This window comes from Haliaeetus leucocephalus, unplaced genomic scaffold (assembly GCF_000737465.1).
Source record: "Haliaeetus leucocephalus isolate CR32 unplaced genomic scaffold, Haliaeetus_leucocephalus-4.0 Scaffold251, whole genome shotgun sequence".
NCBI classification, from domain to species: domain Eukaryota; kingdom Metazoa; phylum Chordata; class Aves; order Accipitriformes; family Accipitridae; genus Haliaeetus; species Haliaeetus leucocephalus.
This window is the reverse complement of record NW_010972687.1, coordinates 7,286,738-7,309,148: the sequence shown is the minus strand read 5'-3', so window position 1 is coordinate 7,309,148 and position 22,411 is coordinate 7,286,738. Positions and strand designations below refer to the sequence as shown.

Below are 22,411 nucleotides of genomic sequence, written 5' to 3'. Positions count from 1 at the left end.
GTCATTCAAATCAACTGCACCCTCCCTTCTGCAAAAGGCACTCCTTTTTCAGCTATAAACAATGTGGTTTTAAATTCAGTCAGGTTGACCACAAATGGTGGATTTCTCTCCTTACAAATATAAAAAAATGTTAAGCAGAAGACACAATGAAAACTAAAAAATATGGGCGTAAGAAATACACATTTCAGGTAATATGTGCTATTCCTCTCCCCCTACCTTTTATGGGGAGAATAGAAATATTTTAGAAAACAGTTGCAGTACATAATCCAAAAGTTAAAACTTTCCAGTTAAAATGGCAGTATCAAGCAGCACATTATGTATCAGGAATAATTTCAAAACACCAGAAGTACACCAGCCTTTTTAATAGATAAAGAGCAACAATTCACAGTTAGAAGTAGAAAGTTTATGCACAAAAAGGTGGTGCTAGGGAAAAGATAGAGATCCTTTGATGTAAAACCTCGTAATGAAAATGCACAGAAACTCTTCTACTGCATCTTTTATCCTTTCTGCAGTTTTAAAAGATGTCCATGAAGAACACCTACCTGCTCTTACCGTGACACTACAGAGCTAATTGAGTTGTAAGAGGTGCCACTGTTGCAACTGGAAGCATAAGCCTCTTGACCATTAGCATCTAAATTTATTTTGAATACAGAAGATGCCTTCAGTAAAAAGTCTGCTGCATCTCTGCGACCTAATTCCCTCAGCTTAGACATTAGGATACCTACAGTGCTCTCAGGAGCATTACTCCACTCCTGCAGAAGGGCATGGACTGGGCTTGAGAGAAAGTCATTTTGTGTTCCATTATTTGTATTGTACTTTGCAACAAGATCAGGGAGGCCCAGGTTCATGGCCAGAAGGCACCAGTCTTTGCCCATAGGATCAGGAGGATCCAAAAGTCGACTTAGTTTTCTCCTGGTAAGTAGATTCAGATCGGAAACATGAATGTCCATTCCTAGGCTTCCCTGGGAGTAGACATCAAGACACCCAAAACACAGTATACTGCTAAAGCTCTCTTTATATCCCCCCATAGTGTTAGTTAGTGATGTCTCCTTTTGACTCTGTGCACGGAAAAAGTCTCTAGGCTGGTAGACCATTACTGGTTCATGATGTTCCCTCAGCTGCTGAGGACTAAGATAGTATTTCCCAGTCAGAAGGCCTGGTAAGGTTGTGGCCATTAAGTTATCAATGGTGCTGCATACAGAATCCAGAAGTAAACAGCACTTGATCTTCTCTGTTTCCAGTCCTCTAACTTGAACCTCTATACCCTGACCATGGTTGACCAGCAGCACTAAAAGCTCAGCTCCGCGATTCATAATCTTTGATCCATTTACCCACAGACGTATATCAGCATCTACCTCTGTGCTTTGCTGATGAATCCACCTGCAGAGATTCACCTGAACTTTATGAAAAATTCCACAAGGAAATGGGGTAAGATGTTCCACAGGAACGATTCTAACACCACCATAAATCAGCACCTCATCTTCCTCATCTGTCCAAGACCTGTGGAGATTGTCAGTCTTTATGAGAGCAGGAATATCCACCATTGCTCCACTGCTAAGGTCCCTTGCACAAATATCCATGGCATCCAAAATCTGTATCAGTTCTTCCACATCACTATCTGTCACCAGACGCTGGATGTCCTCTATAGTGTACCGACCTCTATAGTGATGGAGAGCTTTTGGGTTCTCCACTGACAGGATTTTTCCAAGGACATTTGAACAGAGCCAGCGAGGATCCAGAAGCACAACATCTTGGACAGTTTCACTCTGCATAATGTTAATCTGTTTATAAATATGAAAGTTACTATTTACATCTTGTGAAGTACAAGATGATACCCCACGTTCTCTCCTTCCTAACTTACTGTCCCAATCATTCAATTAACATTGCTGACAGGAGAAAAACAAACAGTGCATTTTAATTTCTTGCAAGTATTCAGAACAAAATGCATTATTCTTGATTTCCACTAGTAACCATTAGAAGCCATTAGAGTCCAATAGCTGTAAAGCCTAACCATGGCCTGCAAGCTATTTATGCAAAGGTGTTATCCCATGATTCAATTTCTAATGGACACACATAAATTTCTCATATGCAGTGAACGCATTAGGCACTACCTCACTTAAGATGATAGCATACTTACCCTTTCTGGGTATTTTATATTCTTACAACTATATCAATAAACTGTAATTCTTCCTGTCTCAAAGAAATAATGTGGACTGAAATAGGAGCCACAAGACAATTACGATAACAAAAAACCTTATTAATCAGTCTCTACTCCTTACGATGTCTTAACAGGGAAAAGAAAAAAACAACAAACTACAGACATTTGCTTAAATCTCACTAAGCAATATTCTACCAGAGCAGTACCTTGCTAATAAAGAGATGCAATTTAGATAAAACCACTTACTTCTCCTATGCTATGCAACTGCTGTGCAATATGCCGTAGGTCATCTTCACTTGCTAAGGGGTTAAGCTGTTCCTGTACATCATATACAAACTGCTGCAAGGACATCAGCTGGTTGGGTCCATTCATTTTTCTCCATGAAGGCAGTGTGGAGATTATTTTTTCACAAAGGTGAGTCATAGGTGGGCAAGTCTTAGAAAAACACAGAAAACATCCATTTGTAATTCTGCTCTGCTGAGAACAACAGTACTATTGTTGTTGGGGCTTTTTTGGTTTTTTTTTTGTTTTTTTTTAAATAGAGGTTACGAGGTCTAATGCATTCTTGACATATATTCATGTCTAAAGAGTTCCCCTTGTGATGGATTCTTCCATCTGGCTTTCAGTTGCTGTTAAGATCTACCTTATCTTAACAAAGTGAATTCCAGAAACAACCTTTTCACTGAAATAAGCAAACTTTCCAAATGCCACCATGATTACAAAGGGAATCCTGACACAGAATAAAGTTTGGTTTATATAGTCTTGCCTGGTCAAATGTGCTGACCACCTGAAACAGTAACTTCAGAATGTATCAATTGTCTACATGTGTCTAGAAGTTAATAATTATTTCAGAAACTGTCTACATTTAATTAAAATCATTTAATGATTAAACATTTAATCTCATCAATATCTGTACAGGAGCAATTTACTTCAACAGGTGGGGCAGCAGGGTACCAGATAAGAAGTAAAGATGGTACTTTTATCTATTGATTGTCTTGGACATCACTGATGACTTCATCCCACACTCTCAAGCCACAGCACACACTTCTTATGCAGCAAAGCCCCCAGTTTTCACATTAGTGTCCACAGCTATGATAAAGTTTTGTCGAAGAAAGGCTCATTAAATCAAGAGACCATTGGGAATGTAAAATAGGCTGAATCTTGCATAAACCCAAACATTTTCCTCGACCTACAGAATGACATCAGTAATACATTCACACTTAATTTATTTTTTTTTAAAATACCTATCAGAAGTAGCTGCAGAAAGTCTTGGTGTGTCACATAAGTAAGAGGGCCTTTGGTATGAAGAAATTTAAATCTATTTAGCACAGGCTACATAACAACTTGACTTGGTCACCCTCAGTATGGAAGTGTCTGTAGATTCATGGTGATAACATCAAACCATGGCTATTTTACCTTTAGTCTCATATACATAACACCTACACATACATATACAACTCTAAGCACATATTTTCAGTAAAAAAGTGCGGTAAAAAGTTAATGCATATGCAATTCACACATCTATATTGGGAATTATCTTTCTAACAGTTGATGAAACTGTTCTACTCTGGGGTTGTTTTTTTTTTTTCCTACGAAAAACTTATTTGCCTGAAATACATTCTGTTTCCCTGTAATACTATGCTGATTAAAAAAAAAAGATTAAAAAAACCAACCCAAAATGAAGGGCCAATGCTGGAATCCAATCACTGTCAATTCAAAATACGAATCTGTAACTTTGAACTGAAAATCTCAGATCATTTGCTTTCAAGAGAGATCATTCTGGTGACCTGTATAAAACACCTACAATTTTGAAAATGCTGACTGAATCTTTGATGTCAGGAGTTTGTTTATCATCAGGTCTGTCTTGCATGCTGCTAAAAAATTGGAACAGCACTCATTTCTTTAAGTTTCATAACGTAAGTACTAGATTTACAGTAAATTATTACACAAGATTTTCACATTTTGGCTGGCCCAACCCAGACCATTAGACATTACTTACAGAAATTATCTGGCTTCTTATTTCTTGCAAGTGATTTCGGAGAAGCTTCATGTCTTTAGACCCAGATGCTCCAGCATCCAAGACAAACAACTTGTCTGAAATTTGCAGATCATTTCCAAATCTAAAAAAGAAAAAGAGAGCAATTATTTACTGAGTCCCAAATCCAGTTTTATTTTCTTAATCCAATAGTACTTCAGTCTTAAATTACACAAGAGTTATTTTTCTTCGAGGAATGATGAAAAAGTTTAAGTACTGATTATGCCAAGATATTTTATAAGCACAGACAGTATAGCTGCTCTCTACTTTTCTTGAAAAACATCAGAGATATTGAGAGAAAATTGTTGTATTTCCTAAGGAAGAAGGCTGACGATGCGTAAGAAAATTAAAATTGCATCACAGGACTTGTAATTACAAAACCAGACATTTTACTAGAGAAAGGATAGTAGGAATTAATTCTTTTTAAGGTCTTTGTATTTGTTTTCTTTCTTCTTTAAATAGTTCAGTTGTCATTGCTATTGACACCAGCTCTCTTTCTCACTTCCTTTTGACTTTTCAACCTCACATACTTGTTTTCCTAGCTCTGGACTGATTTGCATTTAAAAGGATTCCAACACCAAATATTACACACAGGTATTTTCTGTTGGTTTATTTCAATTAAGATACTGCCCTACCACTATTGTGCTGGAATTCCTACATCTGTTTTTTGTACAGTCCAGACAAGTGTCTGCGCTCACAGGTATGTACCCACTTATGTGCTCACTTTGGATATAAATTATTTTTACTTTACACAATAGCATGTTTGTGAAAAATTCCCTATTTCCATCTACAATTAGCATGCTCTCCAAACACCTGCTGAAGATCTGCTGTGACTCCACAATGTCCAGTTCTTCACAAACTGTATAGGGCGTACCTCCAGGCCTGGTTTAAGTTTTTTTCCTACCCATCCTAAATCAATTCAGAGCAAAGGCTGGCTCTCCTATAAAGCTTCCTTTTTTGCACCCAGAGTTTGTAGCTGAGAACTGCACACTTTCCTGAGACTGGTGCAAACCCTGAGCACCAAGATGTTAGACTGATGGCTGATTTGGGCCTTTGGATGCATCTCAGTGTTTACAGGGTGAGATTTCCTAAGACTCAACTTATTTTTGCACCACTGGGCTCCTTTTAGCTCACTGAAGGCAGTTTGCTCACTGTAATATTGGTAAATGTTTCAATTTTTGCACAATATAAGCTTCCTGAACATACTCAAAATATCATACCACCATGAAGCTTAAGCCACGTAAAAACCTTTTATATATTCCTATGCATTTTAGTATTTTTTCTTTCCAATTGACATGTTTAAACACTACATATAATAACACTCCCCACTTACCTGTTTCTGATTTCTTTCAACAATGACATGTCTTTGTCATACCAAAACTCTCCTCCAACAGGCCGAGGAAGATTCACTATGTCAGCATGTGTGGCAACCAAAACAACATGCAGGGGACTTTTCAGCTTTCCACCAAACGCTAGAAGAGAAACAAAAGCACTCCCTCACTATGAGACATACCTGCGGAGATGGCTGTCTTACTGAGCTGGGAAAGTAGCAATACATTTTACATTCTTCCTACCAATCACTTTTGCAGTGGATTTCCCAACTCAAAGCATAGCCATACGGTGCTTACACCACTGGTGCTTTGGCTGTTATCTGCCTATAGGATTATCTATATAATGTCCAATTTGAATAGCTAGACTCTTGGAATAACATCAGATATGTTGGTATTACATGACACTATTGTTTTAACAAAAGCATTACTCAATAACACTAATGATATATCTATTAACTACAAACTATGATAGTGTAGGGAAAAATAATTTAAAATAACAGCTTCTTGAAAAGGTTTCTCACAATCTTTGGATGGTCCTTACTACTACAGGTGCAGAGTAGAGGATTATAAGTAGAACACAAAAAGTCTACAACATTCATACATTGGTACGAATGCTATTTTGCAGTACTTACACAAACAATGACCTCTCACTTAGGTGAGAGTTAAGTAGGAAAGCCTGGCAGAAACCATGGAAAACAATGAGAAAGAAAGAAAGAAAGATACAAATGGCATGAATGAGATGACAGTACAGAACACAGTTTTCAATCTTTTCTCAAACTGATCTTCCAGAAAAGAGGAGACATCATTAGACTATTTTTTAAAAAGACAGTACATCCAATCCTGCTGTTTTAGTCTCAAAAAAACTTCACATGGGAGAAATATGCTTACATCACTGCTCAGTTTTCATCAACTAAGAGCTACAGAATCTTGATTAGTTCATAAAAAAGCCACATTTTCACAAATCTCTGTGTAGCACTTTGAGATAAGTACTTTGTAATTGTACTTTTTTTTTGACAGCTGAAGGACTTGGACAAAGTAACTAGAAAGTAATTCCAGAAGTTTAAGTTTTCTGCTAACATCAGTTCCTACATATTACTTGAAAGATTTGTAATAGTACAAATGCATGGGTACCCAAATTGAGCAGACCAGTATAAACACTGATTTAAGCAAAGTATCTAAATAATGCTGATAATTAGATCAGCAAGAAGAAACGATTAACTGAAATGCTAACTTGGTAGAACTAAATTTCCTTGCTAGACTGAGGAGCTGTGAAAAGCTTTCAGCAATTACAAATTAACTGTATTTTCAGCATTGATACTTTTCTGCTAATTTCTGACTTTTTACTTCCAGAAGTAATTTCATATCATTAGATCCAAATGCTCATACTGTTAACCTTGTGATTTGATCTAAAATGGAAAATGAAAGATATGCAGATGGCTGAACTGCAGACTGAAGGTCTGCCTTGGCTCATCATTATTATCTGACTGAGAAAATGCATACAGAATCTAGCAGAACACAAGGAAAGGGGAAACACTCTTTGCACTATGTAAGTATTTGATATGCTTGTCTGGTGAGTTGCTAGCAGTGTTACAAATGTCCATGAGTGCTGAGTTAGATCCACTGGCTGGAATAACATTTTGGTTCATAGAACCAAGACACATGTCAGAGCTTGGTTCATCCATGAAACTGTCACAGTCTGCAGACCAAGGCTCAGCTACCAACACAAACAAGTTATATGGTGTATATATATATCTCTCTAGACCTGCAGACCTTTTAAGAGAAAAAAAATAAAAGTTATTTAAGGTAATTTGTTTACCACCCAAGTAACCTCCAGTTTGTTAGAAAGCCTGAATATAAAGCAAGTAAACTTAACTTAAGACCTGTGCAAAGTCTGAGAACATGTGAAGTGAAATTTACAACAAGCACCTATTTCTGTATGCTCTGATGCACCAAAAGTTTAAGAAATTTGAAGTCCAAATACAACCGTAGTTAAACATGTTAAAGTTGCATGTACTGAGAGGTAACGCCACTCCACAGTGTCATTCTGTCCTGTTCTCACTGACAAGACTAATTTATGCTGGAAACACTGTTAATTGAGGCTAGATATAAGTAGAATTTAATCAATGCATCTAAAATTGGTTTTAAATGGTTCCAACCCTCTGAAACACTTTTCCACTCAGCTTATCTGACATAAACCTTCATCTGCCATTTACAGATGTAAAACCCAGTGCCACAAGAGGCTGCACTGTACCTCATGACCCTTTTTAGTTGGACTATGTGGTGTGTACAACTCTTCAGGCTTGTCCAACAAATAAAATTCCCTTTCTCTAAGAAACTGTGTGTAAAGTTTGTTTGAATACATGGGGATGAAGACACATAACAGCACTCAACATAGAGGACGTACATAGTTGCAGGGAAACACAAGAAGCTTTATCCTACAGTCCCCTAATATTTCATTAACAGGCATACCTATTGGCTCCTCAACTGGGACCAATGATTTCAGGAAACTGAGCCAAAAGGTCACTTGGTTTAACTGGATTTCATAAGGCTCTTCGAGACTAAAAAGCACTATGTGAATTGCAGTGGGATCATTTGCAGCAAAATAATCGTAACAGCAGAAATACACAGGATTCCCAGAGAATTCCCAGATGCTGAAATCACCGACTCCTGAAAAACAGACAGAGGAAGAGATCACACTTTGTCAGTAAGCACAAAGCATCTTTCAGCCAGGGAAACACAAACAAAAGAGTTAATCTGATTTAAACTTTCACAAAGAAAAACCGTATGCATGTGAAAAAGCAAGGCTGCAAATGCAATGATGAACAAAGGGAATGGGTTTCAGTCACTCAGAAGCTGAGAAGTTGGGTCCTCACAATCTGTTCCTCTCTCACATTCACTTCTCTAGGACATTCAGCTGGATGCCACATGGAAGCACCTGTGTGTTAGAACGCATGCAGCCTTACATATTAAATTGGCCTTTGCCTTGCACAACTGCAACGATCTTGTAATGCCCTTGAAAAACTAGAATAAAGGCTCCTATTCTTTTCCTGCTCACCCCAAAAAGCTCAACATTTTAATTAATTTTTCTTCTTAACATGCCACTGCTGGTATTAAAAAGAGCCAAAGGACATTCTCAAAGAAGCCACTTTGCTTTACAGAATTGGACTATTCACATCGCGTTGATAAATTGGGACTGAAGAATCACCATGTTAAGGATCCCAACAGCACTGTGCTTCTTTTTGCCATCTCTTTTAGCTTCAAGTGAAAAAAGTATTAGTGCGTTGCACTGTATGACACTTCCCAGACATACCATCTGATTAGGGTGAAGTCTGCAGCAGTTGTACTACCTCTATTTAAATAAATGCTCATTAAGATGCACCTTAAACTTCTGGAAAAAAAGAAGCCAGAAACCTCAAGTCTACTGTTATGAGTACAGTTATTCAGAGTTCACCCATGTGCACACTTCCATCCTATATTAAGGCAGCACAGAGAAAGAAAAGAAACCCCTTTTGACAGTCTGTTGCATAATTCTGTTTCACTGCAGACTCTGACTTGGTTTCAAATGACACTGAAAGAGGAAGTTAAGACTGGACAAAGAATAAGCTTTAGCTACATGGCAAACTCTTCAGCTTGTAGAACAAACGTTTTGTCACTGCATGTGTTAGTCTGCGTATACTCAATTCATAAATAAGTTTCTCTCTCCACAGTAAAATCTTTATTAATCCTAACTCAGCCTCAAAATTTCAGCTGCTAAGGCATGCAAAACATTTTCCTTATGAAGAAGAGATACCACTGGGAGAGATTATACCACTTCCATAATGATTAGTATGGCTGGTGGTGTATATGCACCATTTGTATGGTCTTCACAGTGAAAAGCCATATATATACTTATGACAACTTCTCTGACTGACTACTCTTACTGCTAATCAATTTCAATTGCAGAGCAGTTAGCTTCCTTTCAAAAAAAATGAAATCAGAAGCTCTACTCACTGTGTTTGGTGAGCTCCAGGGCTCACCAAACATGCTCCAGCCCTGTCATGGGTGAGAAAGGTAGGTCCTTCATACAGCTGGGAACCACTTATGTGGTAAGGACACTTGGGTCTATGGGACCAGACTGAATCTGATAAAATCTCCAAAGGACATACAGTACAGGTGAAGGAGCCTTCCGGTTTGCCAACCCATTCCTATTAAACCAAATCCCTAGTGATTACTATGTGTATTACAGGTACAGAACTTCATGCAGATTTACCTTCTGCTTAAAAAACTCAACCCCACCAGTGTTGGATTCTCAACCACAGTCACTACCATACCAAATCAGATTTATTTTTTTCATTTTTATTTTAAAAAACAAGCAATATAGCATTAACTGTCCCACAGCATTAAGGCATGCCAGCCCAGGGCTCTGCTTACCATGCAAATAGGCATTTTGAATGTCAATGGCCTTGGTGGACTGGTCATCAGCAGAGAAGTGAGAGTGATGAGCAGGTGAAACGAAAGCTTCTAACACCCCTTTGGTCAGGCCCGGCTCAAACATCATACTACGGCTTCTCACACTGACATTCTCACAACCAGGATAAAGATTCGTAATGCTTACTGAAACTGGGTCAGGGAAAGGAAAATGAGATTACAAACCATGTGAAAATCTCAACCAGATCACTTCAAAATAGGTATGCAAGGCATAAAAGCTGATTAAAAACCCCAAACTGCTCTTCAAAGAAAGGAGATGAGTACTAAGCTGTGAGCATACACAACTACATCCTTATTCTGAATGATGAAAAGGAAAGTATTACAATGATCCCATATAGCACGTATGGCCCTTTAGCAGATACACCTCTGGGTGGGAAGCATAGAAAAAAATTGATTGATTTGGGAATGAAAGGTATCAATAGTTAAAGTTCTTCTATGTTGCAAAGATATATGGCTTTTTTAGCTAAGGCCTGCAATTTCATAGCATGGTCTATTTTTATTAGCATGGAAATGCTACATATTTATACAGTTGATTCCTGTAACTAAGGATAAAAATACCACTGTGTAACAACTGTTTCTGCGGGGATGACGGAGGAAAGCAGGCCCTTAACCAAAATTATTTTACTAATAAGCAATTTGTTTAGTTCATACTTAATTCAGATTCCCTAAGAGTAAATGATAAACGAAAGGGCTTCTTAATTTACTTGCACCATCTAGTGGAGAAACTAAAGATTTATTTCTTCCACTAGATGCTGAATTCAAATACTTGGGTTTTAACATAGAAAGAAACTACCTGTCAGCTGTAACACTATACTTTCATGTTTGATCTTCTAGTGTAATATTTAAATTTTTAGGCTCTTGTAAATAAATACACGGTGAATTCACACACTTATTTTTACAGAATTTAAACAAACTTAAGCACATGATCCAAGTACAGACCAAATCCTGCTGGCTTGGATGTTTATCTGATGATGTCACTCAACCCGTAACATTATTTACATGTTATATAATTATTTTCATCCAAAAAGTACAGATACTTAAACAAGCAAAACCCAAAACTCCAAACATCAAAACAATGCAATAGTAGCTTTGTTTGCATAGAACTGCACAAGTTTCAAGTATGCATACCACTGCACAGCTTTCTGGCTTTATATCTAGGTAAGCTATTTTCAAGTGCATGCTTCAAATTCACCATTATTTCTAGAATGATTTGCCAATGTGACTGGCAGTCTTGTTTGATTTTACGATGGTGTGAGCACATGACACCTATCCTCTGGTTTTGGTACCAACCAACACAAAAAAATCCGTCTTCAGTCAAAAACTTCCTGCACTGCCTCCAGGAACTGATATTCCTTGAGTGATTTATCTCCCCTTGCATGACAGTAAATTAAGATAAATAAATCAAGAACTTCTGATTGATTTATTTAATCAATTTTTTTTTAATTCTGTTGTCACAGATGTGAGCCCCTTGTGTTAAGTAAACAGTAAATGCAATAAGAATCTCTGTGCCAAATAACTTGTCTTATTAAGCCACGCTGTGAGTACCTTGTAGCTTCCTCAGGTGACTAGAGAGAAATTAGAGATGAAATCTACTACTAGCACTGTTCTAACATTACTTGAAATGATAAATGAAACTAAACTTGCAAGTATTATCCAAAGGCTTTTAAAGAAAAAGGCAACCCTTACCCCATCTAAAACTTATGTAGTAAGACTACTTCTAAACAGCAATTTAAACTTGAGATCCTCAAAGTGCCTGCTTAGCTTGTATATATTGAGCAGCCTCTCAGTGTTAGAAAAGGGGCCTGGATGAATAGTTCACTATTCTTTCCACTGTCCTGCCACAACTGTGTGTTCTTCCAAAGCCGGGCACATGCTGAAGTGTAAAACTAGCTAGTTCCTCCACATCCTGCAGCTCTTCTCACTTCACACAGGCCAACTGGTGCTACATGGGCAAAGTTTCCCTATTATTTGCACACATTTACTTCAGCTCAGAAAACCTCTATTTTCACCTTGTTTGGAGACAATTTTAGACACCTCTAGCTGGGCTAATCCACTCCTGTACCTTAAGGAAAAGCACTCCAAGTCATCAGAGGCAGTTCTGAATCCTCTGTTATTACTTATAGATCACATAAAGATGCAGCAACTGTTTCAATTTTGCACAGAGCTTATTGAAGCTACTCAACTAAAAAGGCTGACAAAGCATAATCCCCCAAAACCACAATAGTGGAATCTAGTCACGACACTGGCATTCATAGCCTAGGACTTTTTGTAAAAAATAAACGCTGGTGTTCACAAGTCCTGTCCTGCATTCTCCAAGTTCACTTGTGCAGCATGTGAGTAAACAAAACCTTAACTAGTCCTTGCACCCTCCACACCCACTGCTCCTCTTCACTCTTACACCAGGTACGAGCCTGTGCACAGAGAAGTCAATACCCTCTCTGCTTTGCTTTAGTCTCTTACATGCTTAGCCTGTCCTGCCTTTTGCAGTGCAGCCAACAGCTCTTCCTTGGGAGCTACACAGAGTAAGAGGAAAATGTTTTCTCATTCAAATGTTACAGCTTTAAAGCCATACCTGAAGGTTTGGAAGACAAAGGAGATGGGGGGAATCTGGTTGAGTTTGTGGAGGAGAGCCTAGGCCTGCGTCTTCGGAAAAAGCTTCGTATCAGGCCGCACTTGAGAGACTCCACAAGGGTTGTTTTCCCAGCACCAGAGTGTCCAAACAGCTTCAGTTTGATGCGGGGCTGTGGATTCTGCACGTGCCGCAGCTGCTGGATAAAAAGCCCCCGGTGCGTATCCTAAAATTCAACATAAAGAAGAAATCAGAACATGTGGCAGGGAACTTCTGTCTCCCAACGAACTCAGACCACTGGGTTTAGATAACGCTTTCTTGCCAGACTGGTGTTCATCTGGATCAGTTCCTCCATCTACTTCATCATGCAAATGATCAGTTACTGGCAGGAAGGCAGGGACAGGTAGACAAGGCACAGCTGATTCCAGAGCCACCTTGAGTCTTCATGAAAATCACACATGACTTCAGGCTTAGTACCAGTGAATGGGATCATTTTGACCTCTGATGGAGAGGGCAAAGGAGGAAAAAACTAGCCTCTTTCAGTACCCATTCTCCTTACTTGTCAGTCTCAGTAGCATAATCAATATTCATAATCTTATATAATACACATGCAGCATTGAAGAATTTTGCAGTGACAGCTACCACCTGAGTGATCTGATAACTCGGTGTGCATCTCCCCTCTTCTTTACATCAACTTTTTCTGTACTTCTCATATTCAGGAGAATTGTCATCTTCCCTCTCCCTCCGCCCGCTCAGTTCTGTTTATTTCCACTTCAGTTCTTTGCGAGGTAAATATTGCTTTTCCCAGACAACTCTTACCTCTTCTTTCCCCACACACTTATTCTTTACCTTAAAAGACTTCTCACATACTATTCACCTTCCATTTTTCTACTCCTCTACTGCAAGTGTACAACCTCCAGACTGGTTTCCCTCTTTACTCCCAAGCCTCAGTAGATCTGCCTCCCTGCTTAATTCTCCTCTCAGTTTGCCCTCTGTGTGCATTCACCGTCTCTTGCACAGCTGCAACCTCGTCTTCCTACACAGGCCTTCCTCAAACCCAATCACATCTCCTACAGAAGAGCTTTCCACTTTGAGCTCTCCCATTACCCCTCTGTATCCTGTCTTGTAGTATCTGAAGAAAACTCCTTCTGTTCCTGCCAAAGACAGAGCTGGGAATGAACAAATCGAATCTCTCTTTTCTCTTTGCCCAGCAAGAGGCAATGAGACATGGCATGCTCTATTCCCCACAAAAGCTGAGCTTGAAAAATCAACTCAACAGAGGGATGCAGTGCAGGACAGCGAACTATCAGGTGTCTCTCACCACAGAAAGACCTGTTTTAAGGAAACAGAGAGATAGCAGAAAGGTGGAAGGCCAAAGGAACTAGCTTCATATTCTTTTCCTTCATTCCCCCCATTTGGAGCTGAGAGGCTCTGTTGTTCTGCATTTGTACTGAATTTAACATGTAGGATGAGTCATTAAACGAGCACCTACAGCCCCCCAAAATTCTACACATGCAGCAATCAAGCTGAGAAATTTGACAGAAATAGTAGCTCATATAATTTAGTTCCTTCCTTGCTAACAGGCGCTTATTAAATAAGTTAGTCACAATGCAAATACTGCACCCCCTCATGGCTAATACTGAATCTCTGCAAGAGCCACTATGACAGTAGGTTCTTCATGTACGTGCTATTAGGGACAAAACCCTCCACAGGCACTGAAAATAAAACAAGCATCAGGTATGCTCTGTACTAGATGATACTGACCATTTTGAGTAGTACTAGAATATTTTCAGTGGTTTGATGTAATTTATCAATTTCAACTGATCAGACTCTCTTGCAAAGTATACTCTGATGAAGTATGTAATTATGACACATTTTCGCTATATATGGGCAGGCCTTTACTAATTAAGAATACTCTGCTAACAAGAAGAGAGTTACAGCTACTAACATCTCCTTCAGAAGAGATTTATCTGACTTTCTCCCTTTTGTTCCAAGTCAACTTTTATTAGTTCCCTATTTACATCATGACTAAACACAAATCTATCCACCTGCATGCAGACACAGACAAGGGTTTGGTGCAGGGATACAACTATGCAAAATCGATCCTGTTAAAACAAACATTTACAAAAGCTATCATTGCAAAGGAAGCCTGAACTTTGGCACTTTCTGACATCTTCACTGATATATTTTACAATCCTAGTAAGTACAGACTTACTGGCAGGCCTACAGGACATGATTCTACTTCCACCTTCGCAATGCCTGGTACACACCATCTTCTACTGCTACTCTGAAATGGTCATTTATTTCAGTGTTCCACAGACCCATCAGCATAATTAAACCAGGATTGTTTTAATTGGTCTGGTTCTTGCCTGCGATCTCCAGGCAAGTGGTCCCTGAACCTTCACAGCATGAATGATGCTGGCTATTCACAATAATCAATGCGTATCAGATGTGTCAGACTTACTGCCTTACAAGCCCAGATCAACTTTCCATTCTAGTTGCGACTTGGAGATACTGAAATTGCAGAATTAAAAGTAAACATTGAGAACTTATGCAACTATTCCATATGGTATTAGAGTTTCCAGAAGGGGCACAGACCCCTCATACTTCATAACCCTAATCTAACTAAAATGGTGATGGTGGGGAATTAAGTCCTCCTGTGGGATGTGCAAATTCTTAATAGTTTATTTTCCAGTTTCTTCTAAACACCTTAGATGCTTTGCTAGGCACTGTCAGAGACAGCGTAAGATCAGTGGTGCAGACTAGCTTAGCCATTTTTGTTAACATGTACATAATAGCTTTAACTGAGGGCTGTCAAAAGGCAGCATTCCAGTAAGGATTTTTGCAGCAGCTTTTAGAATGGCTTTGATGAGTATCTTATCACATAATTTCCCATGGTCAAACTTTTCCTGGTATCTTAAAAACATGAAAACCTCAGTTAAAATTAATGCATTCCCAACCTTTTTAAGTCTTGCAAGCAGACTGGCTACATGTTCATGCTGCTCTGCTCTGGCAAGATCTTCTGCTGTTTTCCCATCCTGTTAAAACACAGATTGTTAGCAGCAGTTCCTTCCTTTTGCCCACAATACAAAAAATCACCACACAGCTCAGCAGCTCAAGGCAGTTAACAGAATTGCTGTCAGATGCAAATGAAATACAGAGAAGTAAAAAAAACCAACAACCAACAACCAGTAATGATTACCCCCACCAGAATCCCTGTTTTTTTAAATTGTCAAAAAAAAAAAAGGTACAATGCAGAACAATGGCCTTTCTTTTACAAGTTGGCACCTGGATGCCACTGTAACAAGATACTTTGAATTCAGAGCCTGAGAGCAATACCAATACTGCCCATCTGAATTCCTCTTCTCTTCTCACCAACTGGAGGATGATAGTGATTTCTAGATATTACATACTGAACACATCTAAAAGTTTAAGCAGTTCACCAAGAGGGGACACATCAGCATATTCACTCACATGAATAGCAGGTGAATTTTCTTTACTAATGGATAAGGAATGACAGTGGCATATCAGTCACTGGAGGCTTCCACAAAGCAAGAACAGTGTAAGGGATGTGGTTTAAATTGCATCAGCAAATTTAAAAGGAGAAGCAAAGCTGCCTTCAGCATTCTGGTCTTGCCAATTAATCACCCACACTTCACAGGTCAGGTGTTTAATATTAAATAGGCTGAAAGAAAATTGCTCACTGCTTTCACTCTTAGAACTACATTGATGCTATTGTATTGTTTTAAATTTTGGTAACAGGCAACTAATTTACCAGCACTTTGCTTCTTTCACTCTCTCAGATAAGAGCTTTCAATTATTAAGAGGTAGTACTGGAAACCTAAGATCTTTTTCTTGGGTTTCTATCTTTGATTTTACTAGTTTTTCATGTGAAACCTGCATTGTCTTAAGTAGTCCTGAGGTTACTGTAATTACTATCCCTACATATGAAATAAATATCTTTGACAATTGAGTGTCCATGTACAGAAGCCATTTTCAGGTTTCCATAAAAGTTATTATGTACTCCAGAATGTCAGATAATTCAGACAGAACAGGAACAGAACATTACCAAGAAACAGCCAAAATTGTAATTGATGGTGTGAACTGACTAAATTTGAACCAATACTTTACCCTTAAATTCCTTCCATAGTTGACATATAATTGCAACTTTAGTAAAGAAACACCTGAATGTATTTTTTAAAATTAATTTTCCTTAGAGAAGATATATCAAACAGGAAGAATCTCTCTGTCTGTGCTGACCCTACCCTCCAAATCCCAGCTAATCTCGAGCGCTTGCTGCATGAGAGGAAGAGCAGACTAGCAGCTGGGCAGCTAGCCTGCCATCAGAACTGCTTCAATACTTCTAGTGCTTCCCAAGTTTCCGGTCTTAGGCACATCCAGGGGAATCCAAAACCTTCAAAGAAAGGGGAAACCTCAATTCCCTTCCTGAGAAGCCCTGTGGTAATAGGATGCAGGCTTCACCAACCTTAAGTGTGAATTTTACCCAGATCCTCAAATCTTGGGCCTCCTCTTAAGTCCAAAGCAGGACTGCTACAGCCTGGCCCTGTGCTCTTCCAGAGCGCAGTACGCTCCTGTTGCAACACAAGCTTGGGAGATGGCCTGGCCAACTCCAGCACCAAGCACGTATGCAGCGACAGATCCCTGCATGGGCACTGTCCCTTTGAATCAGAGGAGGTCCCACACCTCTCAACGGGGACACCACAATTGCCCTGGCATGGCTTGGGTAACTTGACACCCTTGCTTGCTTGTGTTTCATTGCTCTGTGGGGGTTTGTTCTGGCTTCAAGCCTGGCTTTGGCTAAACAGCTGTACTCTGATATATCATTTGTTTAGCTCAGTCACAGCTATTCAGGCACAAACACAAAGGAAATAACCATCTGGTGAGTATTTGCCAAAGAGTCTGAATGGCAGTGGCTCAGCCAGAGCCTGATCAGTGGGCATGGTTATAATGGGATAGAGGTGCCGGCTCCCAAAACTGGAAAAATGGCAACAGGAATGGTTCAAATTGCTAGAAGTCTAAGCAGATGTGTGCAAAGAGCAAGCCTACTTACAACAATGGGATGGCACTGTTGTAACCCAGAGCTCCATCCCCACTTCCTAACAGGTTCCTGAGCTCAATACCAGCTGTCTGATACAGCTGTCTAATCTTGGTTCAGACTGTGAAGGAAGAAGACCTGAAAAGAAGGCCCATCAGGGGATTTCGCACTACCTTTTGCTTAGCCGCTACTCTTAAGCTGAGGCTTTTGCCCTTGGTCCTCACCTGAGCAGCACTACAGCTATATGCCTGCATGTGGCCATGTATCCCACTGACCTGGTCCCTAACTTCTGGGTTTGACCTTGAACCTACCTCTTCACTATGGACTCGCCTGGTGATCACTAGACCCTTCGCTGACCATGGTCACTGAGCCCAATTCCTGACCTTGACTTAACTCAGACCTACTTCATTGTTAGGGACTTGTCTGGTGACCCAGACCTTTGGCTGAAGCTGGTTGCCATCACTGGACCTGCTCTGCTTGCTTTGCTTGGGTACTGTGGGACTGGGCCCGTGTTGGTGAGGACACTGTCCCTGCTTGCCTTGCTGTTTACTCTTGGCTCCTAGCTCACCTTCCCTTATGGAGCAATGCCTTAGCAAGGGCACTGCCTGACGAGCATAATTTTTTAAGTTCATGGTCATCAGACCACGCAGTAACCAGAAAGGCCTGTGGAGCAGGTGAAGGACACCCCACAGCATTGGCAACAAGCACCAAGTACAGCAGGAAGAACTCTAGGTCAAATTTATCCCCAAAAAGCATTTTGAAATGTTTACATTGACAGATGCTAGCGGTTCAGTTCACATCTCTGTTGAAAATTTAGACTCAGATCTGGAAGCTTAATTTATTGACTGAGGTAACAGGTGGAAAAGCATAAATGAGATAAATGAGATAAATGATTCATTTTACAAGGATACTTGCATGCTAGTTCACTCATCCATGCACCCACACATCTTGCACCATGAAAATAAAACCTTTTAATTCCCTGAAAGCAAGAAAATTATTTAAGATATATATAATACATTTGTACGGTAATGGTATGTGATGTGAAATGACATACCTTGTAATGACAGTGGCCCACTGTGCTTACAGAAAACACAATGCTACAAGTAATTCTTACATGAAGAAATTCTTAGGTGTAGATGAAGAGGTAGCTGTACTGTACCTTAATCAGTTTCAAGTTTGGTTGTAAGAAGTGAACAAGTGGACAACAGAGAATGCTTTTCAAGTGGTGGACATACAACAGCCTAACTTTTTTTTGGAAAAAATTTCAGTATGTCATTATATTAGACCATTGTCCTTTTTTCCACTCCTCTCTAAGAGATGAATTCGTTTCCTACTATCATACGTGAAAGAAGCAAGAAGCGTTAATAGTATCTCTCAATACTTACAGAGGTTAAAGCTTCTACATTGGCACCAGTAAGACACAGGAACCGGACAACATCAAGAATGCCATTGTTTGCTGCCAGATGTAAAGGTGTTCTTCCATACTAACATGGGGGAAAAAAGTATCATTATGTTAGTCAAAGAACTTCACTCCAAATTTTATGACTAATAATCAAACATACTATACACACTGAAACACAGCAAAGGTCTTGCAAAAACTGTAAGAAAACGTAATTTTGATTACAGCTTAAGCACAACTGCTTAAAGCTCAATTAAAAACAAAGGCTAGACAGAATACTTAAAAAATGGGAAACAATTTTATAGTTAAATCCCCCACAACTGTGGAGGAATCCTTTAGAGTTTTTTTGCTATATTGAGAATGTCTTTCTAATTTCCAGTAAATTTAATTGCATTTTGCTTAATTAGATATGAACCAGCTAAGCAACACTAAATCCTTAACCTTCAAAGCTCTGGATTCTATTTCAATCCAAGTATTACTGGAGATTACATATCTGCAGTCTCCCTCTTCCACCCAAAGGAATAAAAGGGATCAATGCAAGAAGTCAGTCTGAAGGAATTTGTGCTTTCAGTGACAGAGGGAAAGTGCTGTAAGTATTGCTTCCCCAGTTTTTGCTTTTCCCCATCAATCCCTCCACTGACAACAGGTCCGCATGACATCCACTTCTGGTCTTTCATGTTCAGAGGTACTGTTAGAAATATCACTACCATATACTCTCTGCTTCTAACTCCTCTTACTATTACTTCACATATTTTCATGCTTTCAATGCTGTTCTCCCTGTTTCAAGCCTACATTCAGAAACAAACACACAAAATTACTTCACGAGAGAGTATTTGAAAGCACAGCTAACTTCCTGACAACCAGAAACTGAAAAGATGCCCGACTCCTCAAAACCCTACACCTCAACTCAAATAGCATCCTGGCCTGTATCAGAAATAGTGTGGCCAGCATGACTAGGGAAGCGATCGTCCCCCTGTATTCAGCAATGGTGAGGCTGAAGCTCAAATGCTGTGTTCAGCTTTGGGCCCCTCACTGCAAGACATTGAGGAGCTGGAGTGTGTCCAGAGAAAGGCAACAAAGCTGGTGAGGGGTCTAGAGAACCAGTCTTATGAGGAGCAGCTGTCTAGTCTGGAGAAGAGGAGGCTGAGGGGAGACCTTATTGCTCTCTACAACTACCTGAAAGGAGGCTGTAGCGAGGTGGATGTTGGTCTCTTTCCCCAAGTAACAAGTGATAGGATGAGAGAAGACGGCCTCCAGTTGTGCCAGGGGAGGTTTAGATTGGATAGTAGGGAAAATTTCTTCACTGAAAAGGTTGTCAAGCATTGGAACAGGCTGCCAGGGAAGCGGTTAAGTCACCATCCCTGGAGGTACTTAAAAGACATGTAGATGCGGCGCTTAGGGACATGGTTTAGTGGTGGACTTGGCAGTGTTAGGTTTATGGTGGGACTTGATGATCTTAAAGGGTCTTTTCCAATCTAAATGATTCTGTGAATCTATGATTCTAAATAAATGTGTATGATGTTCTACTGCGCATAGTCTGTGGAAGAAACAAACTGTGCCTTCAGCTGGTATTACGTACATGTTGGACAATGCCACATGTGAGGACCAAGGATAAAAGGTCGTTACATTAATGCACTCCCATTAAAGGGCTCGCTGCTGAAGAGGACCAGTAGAAATAAAGCCTCTCTATTTGAGAAGACCCAAACTCACCCTTTCACATAAAGAGCGCTCTAAAAATCACTCTAGTGTACATGACTTCTAAAGGAATAACAGGACACAAACTATAACCACGGCTTCTGTAGCCATGATCCCACCCCCACTGAACGCTTGAAGACCGACTTTTTTTTCCACAGCATGCTTGCAGCCAGGCCACTGATCCCAGCTCAGCATTCTCCATTAGGCAAAGAGGTGCTAATCCAGCCTTGCGCTGCATTAACGCACCTTCCCCAAAATGTGTTCTCAGCTGTGGATCTGGATTTAATTGCCTAGTCAATCAGGTTTAAGCTCAGAGGCAGGACTGGGGAGGTCATTATTTTAAGTTTTTTCACTTGGCAGCTCATGATTTTAATTATTAAAACCAAAAGTGATTGCACTAGAAAACCCTCAAGCCAAAAGCCCCACAACTTTCTTCAGCTGGCTAATACAGAGAAGGTCAGTGCTTTGGTAATAAATGGAAGTGTTAACTAGAAAATGTTATTGCCAGAATATGTACTTTTCCAGAAAAAAAAAGAAGCTAGAATACCTGAATCAAACAAATTGCAGATAGCAACATAAAGACTCCTATGAGTAACTTTTACACCTTGTAGCATATATAACATTTAAAGAGGGGTTCATTCACAGCTAAATATCAAACCCTAAGCCCCACAGCCCGTCAGCAGAATCCAATGGCTGACTGTAACCTATTCAAACTAACCGAAGTAAAGTTTCCTGAAACAGCTTTCTTTCTTTTAAAGATCTCTAGGAGGAAAGCCAGAATGTTAAGCCTGTAAAGCATCACATTCAGTTATCCCATACACTACAGCACTAGCACAACAGAAGAAGCAAACAAGGCACTAGTATCTCAAAGTTTAGGGACAGACTATTAAACATTCATTTTAGAAAGTGCTTACAACAATTATGGACAGTTCACATTTTTAGCTGGCAGTCATCCAGTGATATGCACTGGAATCAACATTTTTAGGGTTGTAACATTTACCAAGTGTTTCTGCAATTGTCACGTGTTTGTGAAACAATGAGCAGTAAGAAATCACCTTACACAGACTGCTGACTTCAACTCTTGAAAATAATTTTACATTTAACATTTTAATTCTGAGATTTCCTGTACCCTGCCAGTGACAATTTGTTTAATAGATAAAATACAGCTATTCTATTCTGAGATAAATGTTTTATTAGGATTTATTTTAATAAATCAACTCAGTGCAGAAGAACATAAACCAGCCAATATGACACTTATTTTTATAACCAGGAATATAATCTGCAGTTGAGTTAAATCCCTTGTTAGATGACAGTGCAGATCTTTTAATTTAACTTGGAAGACTTTGAGGCAGATTTTTCATAAAAACGTACCAGTCTTCAACTCTGTATATACATTACTGTTACTAAATCACACCAAATCAAGGTCAGCAGCAATGCATTTCATCTGTTCTTCAGTGCCTAGATGTAACCTGCACAAAACAAAGCTATGCAGCTAGGCAAGAAGGTTGGCATATATTTCCACATTAGAGTTGAGTGGCAAAACACACTGGAATAATTCACTTGGGCTCTTCATGGATCTTTAATCATCTATTCAACTGAAACAAACAGGTGAATTTGCAAGGTGGGTCATTTAATGCTTTGCTTTTGGCCACTTTAAGAGATAAAAAAATAAAAACATTTTTCATATCAAAGAACTGGAAA

At 39.4% G+C, this 22,411-nt stretch overlaps 1 protein-coding gene across 2 annotated transcripts in view; it reads right to left on the bottom strand.

Moving 5' to 3' along the window:
* Positions 1 to 303: 303 nt before the first annotated feature.
* The window catches only part of DAPK1 (death-associated protein kinase 1), a 97,408-nt gene continuing 75,300 nt past the window's right edge, over positions 304 to 22,411 (bottom strand). The window contains exons 17-26 of one of the 2 annotated variants that reach the window (XM_010568667.1): positions 19,002 to 19,100; positions 18,085 to 18,087; positions 15,521 to 15,598; positions 12,564 to 12,786; positions 9,935 to 10,123; positions 7,994 to 8,191; positions 5,527 to 5,665; positions 4,158 to 4,278; positions 2,405 to 2,593; positions 304 to 1,781 (exon numbers count right to left, since the gene is read on the bottom strand). In XM_010568667.1, coding sequence (XP_010566969.1) covers positions 549 to 1,781; positions 2,405 to 2,593; positions 4,158 to 4,278; positions 5,527 to 5,665; positions 7,994 to 8,191; positions 9,935 to 10,123; positions 12,564 to 12,786; positions 15,521 to 15,598; positions 18,085 to 18,087; positions 19,002 to 19,100 — 2,472 coding nt within the window. In that variant the 3' untranslated portion in view covers positions 304 to 548. The remainder of the gene's footprint in view (positions 1,782 to 2,404; positions 2,594 to 4,157; positions 4,279 to 5,526; positions 5,666 to 7,993; positions 8,192 to 9,934; positions 10,124 to 12,563; positions 12,787 to 15,520; positions 15,599 to 18,084; positions 18,088 to 19,001; positions 19,101 to 22,411) is intronic. The other variant, XM_010568666.1, reaches the window with a different exon arrangement.